The following is an 18,804-nucleotide window of genomic DNA, read 5'->3' on the forward strand; positions in this document are numbered from 1 at the left end:
ATAAGAGATTGCTCATTCAAGTCTAATGATATTAATGAGAAGTTAAAAGGATATTACATGCTCCTGATAGTTCACCTACAGAATGTTTTAGCTGTATACTTCCTTTTAAGCTTAATATATAGATGCATTATACAGTATGTATAGATAAAGTAATACATTAAAAACACACATGTGCTTCTATGAAGCATTACATTACATTTTTCTGTCCTCCAGAACAAGATTTAATTTAAAAAATGTCATTACATGAAAACCATAACTTAACAGATTAAAAGAAAATGGAAAAAAGGAATATTTATGGAAAATTGCCTAAATAATAGATTTAAACTGCAGAGTTGTAAAAATAATGCATCATTAATCATTTAAGGAAGGGATGGGATCTGTGAACATAACTTTAACATAAGTGTATGCCACCTACTCTAAATGAGATATTGTAAATAAGTGTAGTCTGTGTAATGGAATGTGTCTGAATGAAAGCATGTCACCTATAACATACAGTCATTGGCTTTGCACATTGATATTACTGATCTGAATCCAATGTTTGTTAATGGAGCTTTATGACAGGAATATGCAAAAGTTGCTGCAATTGCTATAAGCAGTTTTATACTCTTATACACAATGTTTCAATATTGTTGCAATGAATAAACATATAGCAGGCTTTAGTCTGATTAAGATAGATTAGACAAGTGTATAAAATGTTGGAGCCATGTGTTTAAGAGCTCCTTATTAGCTTGACTGAAATGTTTTGCTCATCTGCAGAATGTGCACATTAATAAAACAGCAGAGGCAGGAGGAGTACACTCAAAAACAGATGAATTAAATTGGACAGACTACAGGAAGTAGAAAGCTGATTTATTTTGCTTGATGGCCAATGTTGTGTTGTGTATTAAAAACCTCTTTTGCATGGTTCCAGCATTCTTGCAACCACTAAAATTGTTAAATTAAATGTGTTCTGTTTGTTAATTTTTCAAATCAGGTAGGGAGTGTGGTAGAGTTCCATTGTCAACCTGGATATCTTCTCCAAGGCTCGACAACAAGAGTGTGCAGATCTGACCTCACGTGGAGTGGACTTCAGCCAGAGTGCATTCGTACGTACTCCCAAAAACTGTAATAATACATTAATCCATCTTTAATAACTGTTTTGTCTAAGACTGGGCAGACAATGGCCACAAGACAGGATATACTCTGGACAAGACACCATTGCATTGGACTGTGGGAAGAAACTAGCACCTAAAATTCATACAAGTTATCATTAGATAACTGGATAACTCTGGGGGCGCAGTGGTTAGCATTTCTGCCTCTCATCACTGACACCCTGGGTTCAATTCCTGGGGCGCTATCTGTGTAGATTTTGTATGTTCTCCCTGTAGCAGCATGGGTTTCCTCCAGGTGCCCTGGTTTCCTCCCAAAATCCTAAGACAAGCTGGTAGGTTATTTGGCATGTGTAAAATGTCCCCACTGTGTCTCTGAATTATTGAAAGTGATATGATGATATTAGGATAACTATATACACTAGTATCCTATATAAATGGTGAGTAACTACTACTATGTAAGTACACTGCAATTAAGAATATTCAATGTAATGTGTTAATGATAATTAGAATAGTAACGTTTATTTTATGAAATATTTCAAATAAATCTCAAAGCACTGAACATAAAAAATAAAATACAGATATATAGTACAATAATAAAATAAGCACATACAGTAGCTTTCACCCATCCATTTTGAAATCTGCTAATCCAGTACAAGGTCTCTTATACTTAGATAATGATATTTTGAAACACAAAATTCAGATAAGATTTAAAAACACCCAAGGAGCCAAGTTCTAAAATCATTTGGAAGAAAATTACAGAATCGAGAAGCATAAGAAAAGAAGGACTGTGTAATAGTTTGCTGAGAAAACAATGAATACCAGAATCAGTTGATTTAAGATTATGTTTATAAGAATAAACAGTTACTGACGGCTAGGAAGCCAACCCATTTGTAGTGGTTCAAAGAGAACAGTGAAGTCAACCATTATTCATGGAGTGTGACAAGGAAGTAATTTTACAATTTATGTTGCTCCAGATGTAAAATAATTCTGCAGTTGTGAAGTTAATCTGTAAATAAGAGAAAGTAATGTATTTATTGCAATATACTCTAGGTTAAAACATGGATTAGTGACGTCATCCTAAAATATGTTTTAATCTAATTAAAATCTGCCTTTTTTACTGTTTTAAGTTCAATGTGAAGGACTAAAGTCAAGATTTTGCTCCTCTCAGTGTACTTTTCCAAAATCATTATAAAACTTGTGGAAAAATAACACTGTTTTAAAATTCATGCCCAAGGGAAAAAAGTAATATTGTAAAATTTATAAAGCAAAAAAGTTAACCTAGATATGGAAAACAAAAAATTGTTTTCTTTCCGTTTAAGCTAAGCCTAAAAAATAAGATGGGGTATCTTTGGAGACAGAAAATATATACATATTTTACAACAGAACAGAATGTTCTGAAAGTTTTTCCATTACACAACAACATCTATTTAATGTGCAGAGACCAGATTCTCTATAGCAGACCACTTCCCAATTATTTTACCCTGAAAACCACCAATTCTAATATCACTAGTTGTCAAAAAGACCAATTTAAATTGTTTCAGCCTCTAATTATACATTTAAGACTGCCAGCTATTTAGCTAAACACACATAGCTTAAATCATTAGTGTATTTAAGGAAGTGTATATATAGTGTATTTAAGGAAGGGCTGTTTTGAAAGAAAAGTTATAATGGCCTGAATAATAATGTCAGAGTGTTTCTTTTTGCAAACAGGTACAGTTAGTGCTTTGTGAATTATGAGGTGAGCATAGTGGATTAGAAAAGCCTGTTTAGTGTTTGATTTCATTTTGTTCTGCTTTTATAATTGCAAAATATTTTTTCAGATATTTGTGATACAAATTGGAATTTATTGTGTCTTGTTGTACCCAGTTCAGCTGTATCCTCACACAAGGAGTTCACAATAGATATAACAGGAATAAAAATACCTCCTGAACTATAGAGAGAGACAGTTCTCATTGTTACATCCTCTGAGAATCCCAAGTTTAGGAGCTTTTGTCTACCATAATTCTCCCAATTTAAGTTTCACTCTTCATTTAGGACCCCACTGGGGATCTCCAGACAATAGCAAGTAAATGCCACAGCCTGGAGACAGGCTAAATTGTCAGTAGCTGATTACTAGATTAGATTACAAAAACTAAGCAAGGCTGTACCTGGTTAGTATGGGGATGGGACTCATCAAAAGAAAATCAGATTGCTATTAGGAATGGTGAAGGGTGCATTCCCAGTTCGGTAGTAGGGAACACTGTGCTGTATCTTTTAAATCTTTTAAAGACCAAAAGACTAAAATGAAGTCCTGGGTATTTAAAGCTATGCTAGCAATGACCAATGTAGGATTGTGGATTTGTCAGCTAGAAAAACATTTTATGCAATGCGAATCACCTTAAAAGAGGATTTTTACATAATAAGACAGTACTAGAGAGCACTTCTGTTATTTCACTACACATTTAGTTGTAGAAAACCCAGTTTTGGTGAGATTTCCCTACTATTTTGCTACTATAGTCAAAGCTATTTAAAGAGCTGCCATATTACTGTACCTACTGTCACAGAGTATAAACCAATACATCCACAAGTCTTAGGTGCTGCATGAACTTGAAAACTTTGACCCATGCCTCAATCATTAAATACAATGATGCTACATGTTCTCTCTATGTTTGTGTTTTTTATTTGCTAGCAGCTCCAGTTTCCTCCCACCTTGCAATGATAGGATGGTTAGGATAGTGTGTTCATAATTGTGCCTGTGTGTGCCCTGCAGTGAATTGGCATCCCATGCATTAAGCCATTAAGATAGCACAGTTTTATGTAATTTATGATTCTCAAATCATGTAATAAAAATTGCATGTAAAATATTTCTCCTTTACAAAAAGACAATAGAGATATCCACTTATCATTGTTGTGCGTGGCTGAAATAAATAAAGCATTCTGCTTCACACACTGATCTGTTTGTTCTTGATTGCTATTAGTGTTTGTTTTAAATTAGCTACATGAGATCCCATGGTTAATTATTCTCTTAACAGGGGCCATTCCAGGAGTTTCATGTACACTTTGTACTCATAGGCAAGAGTATTAGCATCCCACAGATGATTCACACAAGTAGTTCTAGCTTTTATGTGTTGCGTTTTATCAATTTTACATTGAAGGATAGCTTCCCTTTATAATGTACTTTTCAGTATGTTCCTTTAATGAAAAGCCAATGGTTGCTATCTAAGAAAAAATGCATGCCAGAAACATCAAGCAGTGTAAATTATCATTAACAAACTGAAAACATCTGAAGACTCATTAAGTGGAATAAGGTGTTCAAAGAGAATATTACTATGAGATTAGTATTGAAGGATTTTGCTAATTTAAGAATTTCTTTTTTTTCACATTAAGAAAAATGCCACATAAACAGCAGAATTTAGTTCTGAAGTTGAGTAGAATAATGATTTCAAACACACCTAGAGGCATTTTAATCCTTCAGTGCTAGAGAAGTGTGAAATTGAATAACTTTTTAACTACAGTATGTTTAATCTTTTCACATGCATGATGAGAAATGTATTGTCTTCACTCAATGAGTGAATGTGAAATTTACAAACGTTGCTTAATGCTTACACAGATAAGATTTTGTGAGTGACTAGATCCTGTTCTGTCCCAGGACATTTCTATGTTACTGATGCAGTTGGACAACAATTTAACTACCCTGATAGAATTCTTTAAAAAAAAGCCAAAAGGACATTAGATAACACATGATATGGTCTACTGTATTGTGATTTCCATAAAGCATTTGATAAGGTTTGAAATGAACTTTTGATTTTTAAATTTAAAGTCATAGGAATCCAAAGTAATGGATGTACTGTACATGACTGAAGAACTGGTTAAAAAACTGGATCAACACAGGAACTTACTCTACATATATCACACTAGTGCTTTGGAAACTGCAGGATTGCACACAAAAAGGATCTGGGTAATTGTGTAGATTCTTCTTTTTCCTCAAGTCAATGTGGGAAAGCATTGAAAAAAAATATCAGAATTCCTGGGCACAGAGCAAAAAGTGTGGAATTTAAATCCAAAGAATTTAGTTTTAGGGTCTATAATGCACTATAAAGACCTCATCTTGAATACTGCGTTCAATTTTGGTCACTGTACAATAGAAAATACAGCCTTTATAGAGCTCAAGAGCAATAAAAAATGGTTGCTGGTTTCAGGAGACTGTCAGATTGTCATCTGTTCAATCTAGAACAGAGGAAATTGAGAGGACAATTCATCTAAGTGTATAAAAGTCTAAGGGACATAGATATGGTCCAACTCAGGGACTGGTTCACAATCAATAGTGTAACAAGGACATGAAGTCATAATTGGATATCTAAAGGGAATTAATTTAGGAAATAGACTTCTTTGGAAAACACTTCTTTATTTAAAGAGTAGTGAGTATCTGGAACAGGCTTCCAAGACAAGTGGCTGAGGCCCAAACTCTGGTTACATTTTAGAAATGACTGGATGAAATTATCAATTCACTTACCAATTAAACTGCCATATGAGCAAAAAATGCAGTTTTTAGACTTTTTTTATGTCCTTGTGATCCTGTTTGGTACCTTGCCATTCCAAATTTGTCAGGCTGCACTCAAAGATGCATTCTACCTTTGTAACATCTGTCAAGCAGTATCTGTAGATAATATAACATCTGAACTCACTCTACCCTTTTTAACTGGTTTCAAAGGCACTCTCAGATCCCAAGCCACAATAGGAGTAGGAAAAAAGATATGATTACCTCCTACTGTGGTAGATATTACCCTAGACGCACCTTTAGTTTCTTACAATAAAGCAATGTTAACAATATCAAAAGGATCAAGCTACCGATGTTGAATGGTACTGTATGTAGGTTCAAGCTAAATCCCTGGTGGAATATTTTTTACAGAATGTGTTTTATGTTTTCTTTAACAGCTCACACCTGTAAACAGCCAGAGAGTCCTCCTCATGTCAATGTGGTTGGAATGGATCTGCCTTCACTTGGATATACTCTGCTTTACAGTTGTCAGACTGGCTTTTTCCTCTCTGGAGGATCAGAGCACAGAGTCTGCAAGTCCGATGGCACTTGGACTGGAAAAATGCCAGTGTGTCGAGGTACGAAAAAGTTACATTTTCACACTATATATGATATATGGATATTACAGTATGTATCTAAAACACTGTGGCTCAAGTATTTACTGTGGAGTAATTTGTTTAACTCAAATAATGGCAGAAATCTTCCAACAAATCTTTATAAAAATATTTAGATTGAGAGCAATCAAAATGTTTGTTTGCACTTGACAATGATTGTGTACCACAAGCTGAAATGGCACTTCAGTAAGACCTGTAGATCTCCCAAATTGAACATAATGTACAGTGCTGTCGGTGTTAAGTGCTTTGTGCTTGAATAAAGACCCCCCAGCAGCTCCAGTAGAGTCCTCGTGTACTGGACAGGTATGTTACCACACAGTTACAGCATCTCAATTACTTGTTTTAGTTGTCATCTTGGCAGAATAATTGATTGGGTATATCTGTCAAAAAATATGTTTCTTTTATTTGTTAACTCGCTATTTTAAAAACAGAAATAAACAGCTTCTTCATTGCAATTTTCTTATTCAATATATCACTTAACACTAAAGTGAGAAAAGGTTGGCTGTTAGATAAGTTCTGTAAATGTTTTTTATGCGACATTTTGATTTGATTTGATTTTAATGGATTTCAAGATAACATATATAACATATCTAATCCTCACACCAGAAGAAGGCTCCACAGCCGAAACGTGTTTTCTTTCTTGTCTTTTCAGCATGGAATAAACCTATTACTTGTTTCTTTGTAAGATACCTAATGACGTGTAATGTAAGGGGGACAGCAATTAGAATTGCAACAGAAGACCTGAAAGCTACTTTATGTATATATTAAAATATTTAGAGATATGTCTGACTAATTCCTGATTACCTCATCATCATGTTTAGCAAAATTGTTTCATGCCAAAGAATGTTATAATCTCTTGCACAACTGAGCACCCACATGAGTTTGCAATGTTTTTTGAATCTCGTGAATATTGATATTACAGGAGATTTTGCCCGATTTTCCAAATGTTTGCATGGCCTTGCAGTGTGTTTATTTTGTTGATGTACTGTATACTGTACCTTGGTTTTATATAATTTGTTTCCTGTTTTGCTTTATAATTAACCATACTTTCTGTATGTTTTTGTACGTTTTCTACAGTATAACACTGGAAAAGCTTATACAAATTAATAATGATTATTTTATCTTGGAATGAAAAATATATCAACAAATACTATCCTGCTATAATGTTTAATATAATATTCATTTTACTTTAAAAGCATACTATATACATAATTACAACATGTTTATTTATGAATTTTCAGCTGGATCAAAATTATCAGAGAAAGTAATTAAACCTGTACCTGGGACACCCAGTCCAAAATTAAATGGTAAGTATTATTGAAATGTAATGTACACTGTACTTTTTTGTGGTGTCTCCCAAAAGCTATGAAAAGATGCTCAAATCTTACCATGCCATGACACTTCAAAACCCTATAAAACAGTAACTTTAGGCAATAAAGGGCATTTAAAAGTTAAAAAGCAACAAGTCTGCATTTAACTGTAAAAAAGATGTCACCGTTTCTAATATTTATCCAATAAAAGACACCTTTTCAATTTTTTTCAAATGGTAGCAATAATCACCCCATGCTACCAAAAAAGGTGATTTCTGAACTTCAAAAGGCATCATTGCTGTTTTGCTTTGAAAATGCACAATATTACATATTCATTCAGGAAAAATGGCAAAAAAGTGACTTTGTGCTTCTCATCTTTGTGCTTTGTGCTTCATAGTGTTTCACATCTTATTCAGTTACCTAACTCCTTATCATTTAGGTCTTTAGCTTTTATAATAAACATGATGTAACACAATGTCTAATTAAAGGTTTTTGTTTGTTACAGTTCCTGATGATGTGTTTGCTCCTAATTACATTTGGAAAGGTTCATACAACTATAAGGGAAAGAAGCAACCAATGACTTTAAGTATTACAAGCTTTAACACAACAACGGGTAGAGTTAATGCTACATTAACAAACAGTAACATGGAGCTGCTGCTTTCAGGTATGTATTCATGTACTTATACAACTATTTAATGTCATGTACAGGCAGAACCTTTCTTACCTTTCTCTGTTTGCTAATTAAACTATGTTCCCATACAACATATACCACAAGCATAGACAGCATTCTTGTAAGCTTCCCACTTTGGGTGTATAACTGAAAATTGTTAGAAGCTTAAACTTATTTACTATTTAGTACCCACATTTTAGTACTCTTAACCTGGCAGCATGACATGGAGGACCTGTGTACAGCATATGAAACACTGTCAAATGGTACCTGCACCCATTTTCTGTAATCTTTATAGTAACTCTGTGGTGAAATCCTTTTCACTCCAACTTTGTCCATTACCTGCTTCTAACTCAGGATTCCCCTGTTTAAGAATAGCTATTATTCTTAAAGACTGGGAAATCAGTGATGTGCTTCTCTCTTCTCACCTCAACCTAAAGGAAAAACTATGTTTTTTTCCTTTCAACCTACTGGAATTTAAAAACTTCCTTTCCCTGGTCTAACTGTAACCCTTAAACTAGTCAACCTTACTAGCCAATTAGAAACCTACACCTGTGTTCTGAACCTTTTTATAGAGAGAATGATTGACCTTAGCCACAGCAGATCTTACTCTCTCTGCCTCATGAGAATGCCTGCACTTTTCCTCTCTCTGACTGGTCTCTAAGCTGCACACCTGCACCACAGACCAGCACAGATGGCCGAGATACACAGCTGCTCTGTTACAAAAGCAAAATACAGTAATTAATTTATCTATATATTTTAGTACCTACGAACTGTGCTGGATCATTTTGGATAAAAGTACAATATTTTTGTATGGTTTTCATTGAGGGTAATCAAGTTTGAGTTTGTGAAACATGTCAACAATAGTCCAAACAAAAATAGTTGTATGCATTAGAAAACATTTCTGGTTAAAAAAAATACAGTGATAATAAAATGGGAACCATCTTCCGCAGTAATGTGACTATAATTCTTGAATTCTTTGCTATTTAGTCATTCATATTAAGACATACAGTTTATCCAAAGAGGTATTAATAAGGACACCAGACAAAGAGTATACTCATGTTCATACAAGTAATACATACAGTAGTGTACGTTAGTACTTGTTCTTAGTGTATGTTGAGCTCTGTAGACAGCATGGCTGAGTCAAATGTGGGCTGTGCAGTTATCCTAATATACTGTAGTTGGCATTCCCATAGTGACCATGCCAAAAATCCCTGGTGTTTTTTGGCATGAGCCAACTAGAGTGTCCTTGGCTTGCTGCACAATGTTAACCTTTGCGACTTGCATTGATTGAGAGCTTCATCACTCGCAAAATGAAATGTTGTCTCTGACAAATATATACTTCATATGAAAGTGTGGATTACCTTGATTACGTAAATAAAATAAACTGTGGATGTATTAAATATTTTGGTCAGTGAAAGGAAAAGCATTGGTGTTACAGAGAGAAATGGAAAGTGATCATAATTGCAGAAGTTGAGAGATGGCATTTCAGTGGATATGGCAGTGTCTAGTGTCAGGTGTCTAATTCTCAGTGTGCGTGTGACTGTGGTAAGACCTGGTTTGAGAGCAGGTTTTAATTATACTACATAACTGGCTTTGTGATGCATAATATTTTTGTTGTGCACTGGAGCATGGAAGTACCCCACAGATACAAAACAAGCATTAACGGCATGCTTCCAAGAAAATTAAAAGCAAAAAAAACAACATTGTATATTAATGCATTAGCCTTTCTGGATTTAATTCCTCATTTATAACATTTTGCTTAGGGTTTAAATTTGGCAGCTTAATGTTCCTACATCGACAGACTTACTTCTTAAAAGAGACAGAGAAATACCTTAAACCATACTGTATGCCATGAAGATTCTATTTTAATTAATGTTTCCCTTAGTTATTTTTCAATTTTATACCAACCCAATATGGAATTGCCAGTTTATCAACTTAGTTTACTACTGCAACCTCTTATTGCAGTATGTGAGAATAATGACCTACCTCTATACTCTTCAGATATACAGTACCCACCTTTCAGAGCCAATTCCATCCTTTGCATTTACTCTCATTTTTGCAACCTTTCATACTGTAATATCGTATTCAAACAAGTTAGTTAGTCTTACAGAATTAATCATTAGGATAAAGTATCCGTTGTGTTTCTAAAATGCTAAAATACATGTGTAGAAAATACAGTCATACTTTGGGATTTACAAGCTGTATGGGGCATTCTTTCCAAAACAACCATCCAGCAAAATTATATTGAAATTTTTAACTCTCAAGAACTGGATTGTTGTCACTATAACTGCTGCAGTATGTATGATCAACTCTGTAAATAAAGTAGAAGTCACAATCAGAGCCCCCTTGGAAACATGCTAAAATTCTGCTTCAAAAGAAAATCCTTGAACTTACAAAAAATACAAGTAACAGTGAACACATTCTTGTGGCATTTCATCTAAGTTCCGTAAGTTTTAGTATACAGTCAGAGGCTTTTAAATCTATTTGAGACAAGAATAAGTCAATTGCATAATTATTTTTACAAGAAACTCACTGAGTGAGAAAAGTTCATGTTTCCTCTCCTGGTGAGAAAAACCATCATCAACACATCCAGACAATTGTATTCAATTTCAAATTCAAAAAGACTTATTGGTTTGAAAATACAAGGATAATTGATTCTTATCAAATACCAGTCTTTCAGTTCCACATCATAGCTTACCACATCAATTGGAACAAAAATAATGTGTCTCTGGGATGAATGTACTGTATGAACCAGGGAAAAATAACTTAAAATCTGTTGTATAGAAGAGAATATAATAAAAACCTCTAAATACAAAGGATAACCTGTTGTCTCTACAGTGTTATTTTTTATTCCTTTACCTCAAGGTAACATTGTACATGAAAGAAAATAGACACATACAGTAGCTCAATATTTGCAAATTGAAATAGAAAAAATCCCACCAAACATCATTTAAGGTATAGAGATACGAGATGATTTTAATTTCAAAGAACCCACATATGACCTTAAAGGGATATTGATGCAGTGCAAATCATTCCTGAAGAAAATCCCATTATTATACTCATTCTTGGTTTTACAACATCAAGGCTTTCAGAAGGTGCATGCATGATGTGAATCCAGAGAATTAATCTTTTTCCTTAAATAAGCATGCTGACCTTTTCTAATAATCACATGAAATTATGCGTGAAACACACTGGATAATTCATTTTTTATGTATCCCTGATAATTTCATAAATAGTGTTCTTCAGATAAGAGCAGATTGAATTGCAAACAAATAATGTTAATAAGACAATATATTTTACTGTGGACCATTATCTCATACTCAATTAAGGAAATGGGGACTGATTTGTTTGTTCAAAATAAATTAAGACTGGTTCAGATTTCTCCAATGGTCTCCACTACAGATTCAGAGTGAATATAAATTAAATAAGTTCAATTACATGTAACATAACAATTACTGTGTATGTTACATAATACCAATTTTGTAAACCATGCAAAATGTCTTTCATTTTTTACACAGGAATTTATAAGAGTCAAGAAGCAAGGCTGATGCTACTCATGTACCATGCAAAAGCGTCAGCACACACTTCTCTGAACAAGATTAAAGATGAAACTTGGTCCATGGATGGTTTTGTAAGTATATTTTTAATCTACTCATCTACTGTACATGCTGAAGGAGGGCATTTCGAGTGCTATCTGCAGTTTAGTTCTGCACGTATACCTGATGTGAAATAATCATCTCTTCATGCATGTACTGTAGACCAGATAATCTCTAACACTGCCAAACACATTGCCTCAAAAAAACGTAGTGACAGGCGTGTTTCATGTTTTTCTTAATTCTTTTTGTTATTCACTAACGTAGTCATGTGTGAAACAGATAATGCCCTAATTTGAAAAAGTTTTTCTGTTTACTAAACAGAAGTGCACAATTCATTTAAAATATTCTCCAATTATAATTCTGGGTTTATCCATATACAGTATGATTATCTTTGGATAGTACAGTGCTTAGTGTTGTTGCTTCAAAGCTTTGGGGCTCTGGGTTCAATTCCTGGGGTGCTCTTTGCATGAGGTTTTTAAGTCCTCCGAGTGTTTACATTGGTTTCCTGTTGGTTTCCTTCTGCAGTCAAAAGACATGCTGATTTTTTTCTATCAATATAAACTTTATTTCAAAGACGACATCTGACAATAAGTACATGTTCTTTTGTAATTTTTAAATAAATTAAAGTTTAAAAAGTGCAGGTGGATGATGGAGCTGGATTTGCGCAATGAAAGAGTCCCTCCAAGACCTACCATTTGCATTTGCCGATGCCATTTCCCTGTCCCAGCTCTGAAACTGCGGAGCAGGAGCTCAGGGAACAGGGATTTCCACTTTGGTCTCTGTACAGGACCCAAAGTCCTCTCCTCCAGCTCCCTTGCTCCCTAGTCTGTGCTGTGTTGGATGAGAGAGTTCCTCGCGTTCCACAGTCCTTGTTTTATCAGGCACACCAGCAGCCAAAGCAAGTACTGTGTCCCTTTGTCCAATCTGGTAGGTACTAGCCCCAGTAGGATGCCCTGGTAGCTTAGTACTGTTCTCACTTCCAGGACTTGCATGGTGTTGTCCATTCTGACCCACACCGCTTTGGCAAAGGGGCAGCTCTAGAGCACGTACTCCTGCATCTCCTCGGTGAAGCACGTGTCCCAGGGGCAATGAAATTCCTGTGATCGAGTGTCTCCAGTCGCTTTTCTGCTTCTGGTCCGGTGTTTGTCCACTGGACCAGGTGCCTCATCGGGATGGAGAACCACAGCCTGACAATTTACTGGTACTTGTGGCTGATGGGCTCCCGCAGTGCCCTACAGAGGTTGCAGAATAGGATGCAATCGAGTTTCAGAAAGAAATGCGGCACACCTCTCCCTCCTTCCTTGACCGGCTGGCATATCCAGTTTCTTGTGATGTGCTCATACCTGCCTCTACAGACGAACTTGAAGACCATCCATTGCAGTGCTCATCTGAGTCTGGCCTGCAGCGGGTACACCACAGCCAGATAAACCAAAGCCAGCAGGTTGTCTGCCTTCAACACCATTACTTTCCCTGTGAGGGACAGCAACCACATTTTCCACATACCCAGCTAAGCATTCACCTTGGCGATCCTTTCAGTCCAGTTGATGGTCTCGTTGTCCTGGCTCTGGAACGAAACCCCCAATATCCTGAGACCTTCCGGCGCAGTCATCCTGTCCCTCCAGGGTCCAATGAAATTGAGTTTGCTCTTTCGGCAGTTGATCTTCGATTCCAAAGCCCTGGAGTATTGCTCCATTATCTGCAGGGCTCTCTTCAACCCCGTTTCCAAACTCAGGAACAGCGTCATGTCGTCTGTGTACTGGGAGATCTTGAGGGTTACCCTCGCGCCTCCTGGTATCGCCAGGTCATTGATGACAGGGTCCTCTGCTAATGCAGGTTTCACCGCTTCTGCTAATGGCTCTGTGAAGAGAACACAGAGAAGTGGTGAAAGAGGGCACCCTTGTCGTACTCCTGACTCCTAGGGAATGAAAACCCCCAGGTGTCTATTTACGTTGACTCTGCTGCCCACTTCAGAGTACAGTATCTTTATCCAGTGGCCGAAAATCTCTCCGAAACGCGGTGAAGCGTTCCAACACTCTGAACAGATAGCTTTGGTTTACTCTGTGGAAGGCTTCCTCCTGGTCCAGGCTCACCACCATCATTGGCACATTTCGGTCTTCGGCCCAGGCGATTGCGTCCATGGTAAACTGGAGGTTCCAGCTGATGGATTGTCCTTCCACTGCACACGTCTGGTCGCTGTTGATTATGTGGGGTAGGGCCATCCTCAGTCTGCCGTCCAGTAGCTTGGACAGGATCTTGACGTCCACGCAGAGCATCGTTAGAAAAGCATCGCCTGCTTCCATCTCTATCATGCTCTTCAGAAAAGAGCTCTTTGTAGAATGCGGTTGCCACATCTGCTTGCAAAAGGCATGGTGATAGGTCTATTGGCTTCTGTGAAAACTGGTCCTGGTGTGAGTTTTAGTATTTGTATGTGCCCTGTGATGGACTGGCGTCCCTTCCAGGGTGTATCCTACCTTGCACCTGTTGCTTGTTGGGTTAGGCTCCGGCTGCCCCCATGAGCTTGTACTGGTTAAGCAGATTAGAAGATGAATAGATGTGTATCTTTTTCCTGTTTATTGCCTTTTTTACCAAGTGTATAAAAATCCTCTTATGAAGTATTTGCATTCAAGTCTTCAAATCACAATTGTCAGTTATTGAAAATTTGGATTAGAATGTACCCTATGTAATACACAGCAGTGTTGTATAGAGTTGTTTTTTTTCAACAGCTTGATTATCTATATTGTATTCCATGCCTTACTTAGGTTTCAGCAGAACCTGATGGAGCAACATATGTCTTTCAAGGATTCATACAGGGTAAAGACTATGGCCAGTTTGGACTTCAGCGATTAGGTAACAGAAAATACAATAACAATTGTTTTAATATACAGTATATTTGTGCCTAGAGCCTCATCAGGTTGGAACTACATTATTTCCAGTTTAGTTAAATAGATTTAAGTATGAGACACCTCCATGAGATGCTAGACTCTCACAGGGAATGCCAGCCCACCCTTTCAAGGCTGGTAACCGTTTATATTTTGAGATATAACTGTGATTTTGGTCAAGGGGACAAGAATTATGTCTTCAGTAGGGACTTGACCCACGGCCATCTCCTGTGCCTAAAGATTCATGTCTAACATCGACTCTATATTGTAAAAGTGTGGATCTAATTTTAAAAAATTCTAAATTCATTTTACATAGTTACTTCTAATTTTATCCCACTGGAAACAAACATTTTATATTTAAGTGAAATATTTAATGCAAATAATTGATTCCAGAAATCTAGGAATTGATCAGTAAAAGGGTTGTAGCATTAAAGGACTCTTTTTCAACAATACTAATGGAATCTGTCAAATGTTAATCATGTACCCTTTCAACCTTTTCACCACCAACAAAAAACATTCTTTGCTGAAACTAGGATCTAATTAAATATCCCAGAATGTACAATTATAATAATGGAAAGTAGAAAAGGCCTACAAGATTATAAATGAGGGGTATAAGAGAAGGGAACACAATAAGAAAAACAGAATTGTAAAATTGATATTGTGCCTCCGTCTACTTTTAAGACAAATGTAGTGCACCTAATTCAAATATGACCCCATGAAATTATAATCAATTCTGTGTTAGAAACTAAATGGATTCAGTGCAAAACAAAAGAGAAGTCAAGGAGAAGATAAATTGTATTTTTTACCTTATACTTACACATTGTTCCTGTTCTCAGTGATTTCTTTCTCCACATAAAATCTAGATTAATCAACAGCATAGTTCCAGCGGAACCACTCATATTTTTGCTCGTCTGTTTTGTTGTTGTTTCTAGGGATCTTATCAAGAAACCACATTACACTTAATGTATTCATACTTTTTTGTATTTCTTTGTCTCTCTTAGGTTTAAACATGTCAGAGAGTAATAACTCTTCAAATCAGCACCATGGTACAAATAGTAGCTCTGTGGCCATAGCAATCCTTGTGCCTTTTTTTGCCCTGATATTTGCGGGATTTGGATTTTATTTATACAAACAGCGGTATGTATGTTCTTCCAAATTCAGTATGTGTTACAACGTCCTATTTATTAACTTACTGTGTTTTTCTCATGTCTTTAATTTGTAATTTGCCATGAAAAACAAAAAGCGTTCTGAACAAAGTGTATGCCTCTATGTAAGCATGACAATATCAGATTCAGTTGTTGTAGTGCATTAGAAACACTTATCAAAGTCTTAACAAATAATTGTGGATAGTATTATTGAAACAGTACATTGTGTCTTGAAAATAGTGTTTTAAATGTGTTTATTTATCAATAACAAGTTGTAAATAATGCTTTTAGACTAGCTAGAAGTAACAGTATATTGTATTTAATATGCAATGTAATGAAAATTTATTTTTGTGTAGTGTGTTTTATGTGGTGTACTTAAATGATTATCTTGTCTGATTTCTGTAGGACTACACCTAAAACACAGTATACCGGCTGTTCAGTACATGAGAATAATAATGGCCAAGCAGCTTTTGAGAATCCTATGTACGACACAAATGCAAAGTCAGTGGAAGGAAAAGCTGTTCGCTTTGACCCCAACCTTAACACCGTCTGCACAATGGTATAATGAAGTCTACTGTATGGAAATATTGAATATTTTTGAATGCTTTGCAAACTGGATTTCATGAAACTTCAAGTCCAAATGGTGCACAGCCACTGATATTTAAAGCACACTTTTCAGGAACCAATGGGTCATGTGCGTCTGGAAAAACAAATATGAATCCAACAAAATGTTTTAGAAGACTGATGATAAAATTATCTTCATGATCAAAGTGGAGAGTCCTTAAGCTACCTTTTGTGCACTCTGGGAGTGCTTGTTCACAATTTATTTTGTCTTTTTTAAAAAGTAAAAGGATCTGTAAATCTACTTGCATATATATGAGGAGCATTCACCACCTATATTTTTGTGCTATATGATACCACTTGGGGTGGGTTTGGGTAAAGAGATTATATAAGAGTTTATACAAATATTTCAAAGATGCTATTCACTCAAATAAAAAAAAAATGCACAAATGAAATAACCACAAAGTTCATTATTTTCTTCATTTTTCATTGGCTTATGTCCCCCCTCCCAAATCATACTTCCCACCCTTTCCCTATAAGGTTCGTATAAAGCAACATATAGTTGATATAGTTTAGTTTGAGTTTGTACTTTATGAATGATGTGTGGCATACAAAGACTAAGGAATGAAACAGGTTCAGTCTAAGGCAAATACTGGATGACAAATATTTGATCAAATTATTTGTATCCTTCATTATCCTCACATTTTTATGCTTGCTTTGTTTTGTTTATTATTTCTACTGGGTTCACCGATACTTTTAAAAGTCGTGGAGATTTTTAATGATTGTTTAAATTATACAGACCCAATCAATTTAGGAGAAAATAAAATTCCCTTTTGAGGTAATACATTTGAATTTGTTGTGTTTTTATGCTGTGTATTGGGCAGTGCCAAGTAACACTACTGTATATTAAATATCTAATATAAAATATACGGATTCTGCGTGTCCCTGGACTACCAGCATATAATCCATGAAGTGAAAAATTCTAATTTGCCTCCTTTGTTATTTTTTTAATTGACAGAATGCAATCAGGAGTTTACACTGAATAGGCTATTGGTCTATCAGTTTTATATCAGTTTATATCATTTTTTTACGACAATGTTCCCCTTAAAGTTTGAAAACTTTCCGGTCATAAATTGGCAGAAGTACATTTGCATGTATGTATTGAAGAAAGTAGTACGAAATAATATCACTGTGCCTTGTAAAAGACTTGAGTTCTTAGCAGATTCTTATATTTCTGTCATTTACTGTATAGCAAGCTAATTTGGACAAGTTAAAAAATTAATCAAAATAGGTAGTCTGGGAGACTTTTATGGCTATACACTTTAGGTGATATTATAAAATAAATATTTGTTTTTAATCATGTGCAAAATGCCCCACTAGTTTTTGTTGGCAACAATGCAATCATAGTCCCATATCATCATTATTCTTATTATTACTAGTGCTTTTATTTAAGTGGATGACAATGTTTTAAAGTGACTCTACCATTTTTACACAGTGCCTACCAAAAATCATTAAAGCCAGGGTTGCTGCTCCTTTCTTATTTCATGGATTTATTCTATAGACACGTAATTTATTCTGCTTCACAGCATTAGTGGTTTGTATATTTATACAGTTTTGTTACAATATTGCTTTCTCTTAACAAAAACAATATTTGTGTTTTGGTGTCTTATCTATTTTGTCACTTAGCTGTTTATATTAATGACTGCAATAATTACAAAATCACCCATATCGTTTAGGAATGAACACTTTCAAATTAGACTATTTGCAGTACAGATGGGTACTCCTCTTATGTTAATGCATACAAATAAAAAGGAAAAGAAAAAAAAACTTTTTGTAAAGAAATATATTTTTATGGAAAAAAAATAATTTGTAAAATGTATGAATCTATTATGTAAATTTTCAATGCAATGTAAGATTAAAAAGGCTAATTGCTTTTGTATTTGGTTGTTCTGTCTTATTTCTGAAATGTTATGCTTTTGTTTCCTAACACCAAATGTAGCTTGGAGCAAATATAACCTAAAATACTAAAATGAAGATGCAAAATTAAGCAGAATAAACAGAATAAGAAAAATTAGACTTCAAAATGTAGAATATTTGTATAGATGACAAGACCATGATCTAAGAGCCTATACACAAACATAACCTCAGCATGTGAGTCATGGTTCTTTTATGGGTCTCATTCCCATATTGCTATCTTCATTCTGGGTAACTATTTTTGATAGTAGGGAAACAAAGGGGAGAAAAACTGTCAGAGCTTAAATTTGTATTTACCATATATTGAGGATTATATTTAGAATGCTAGCCTTTGTGGTAATAGGGTAATACTGGAACATCACAACAGTACTTTTATAATGTGTAATGCAATATAACCTACACTTAACGTCTTCAGTAAAACTTTTTTTTGCTTCTATTTGCGTTCTGG

The 18,804-nt window shown here is 35.2% G+C and overlaps 1 protein-coding gene across 3 annotated transcripts in view; it reads left to right on the forward strand.

Moving 5' to 3' along the window:
* The window catches only part of csmd3b (CUB and Sushi multiple domains 3b), a 581,296-nt gene extending 562,977 nt beyond the window's left edge, over positions 1-18,319 (forward strand). For all 3 annotated transcript variants that reach the window (XM_088929237.1, XM_088929238.1, XM_088929240.1), the window contains 8 exons: positions 974-1,085; positions 6,006-6,185; positions 7,463-7,528; positions 8,037-8,195; positions 11,720-11,832; positions 14,557-14,644; positions 15,678-15,813; positions 16,227-18,319. In XM_088929237.1, the coding sequence (XP_088785363.1) occupies positions 974-1,085; positions 6,006-6,185; positions 7,463-7,528; positions 8,037-8,195; positions 11,720-11,832; positions 14,557-14,644; positions 15,678-15,813; positions 16,227-16,386 (1,014 nt within the window). In that variant the 3' untranslated portion in view covers positions 16,387-18,319. The remainder of the gene's footprint in view (positions 1-973; positions 1,086-6,005; positions 6,186-7,462; positions 7,529-8,036; positions 8,196-11,719; positions 11,833-14,556; positions 14,645-15,677; positions 15,814-16,226) is intronic.
* Positions 18,320-18,804: the final 485 nt, after the last annotated feature.

The sequence above is a fragment of the Atractosteus spatula genome, chromosome 12, assembly GCF_055471065.1.
Source record: "Atractosteus spatula isolate fAtrSpa1 chromosome 12, fAtrSpa1.hap1, whole genome shotgun sequence".
Lineage (NCBI taxonomy): Eukaryota > Metazoa > Chordata > Actinopteri > Semionotiformes > Lepisosteidae > Atractosteus > Atractosteus spatula.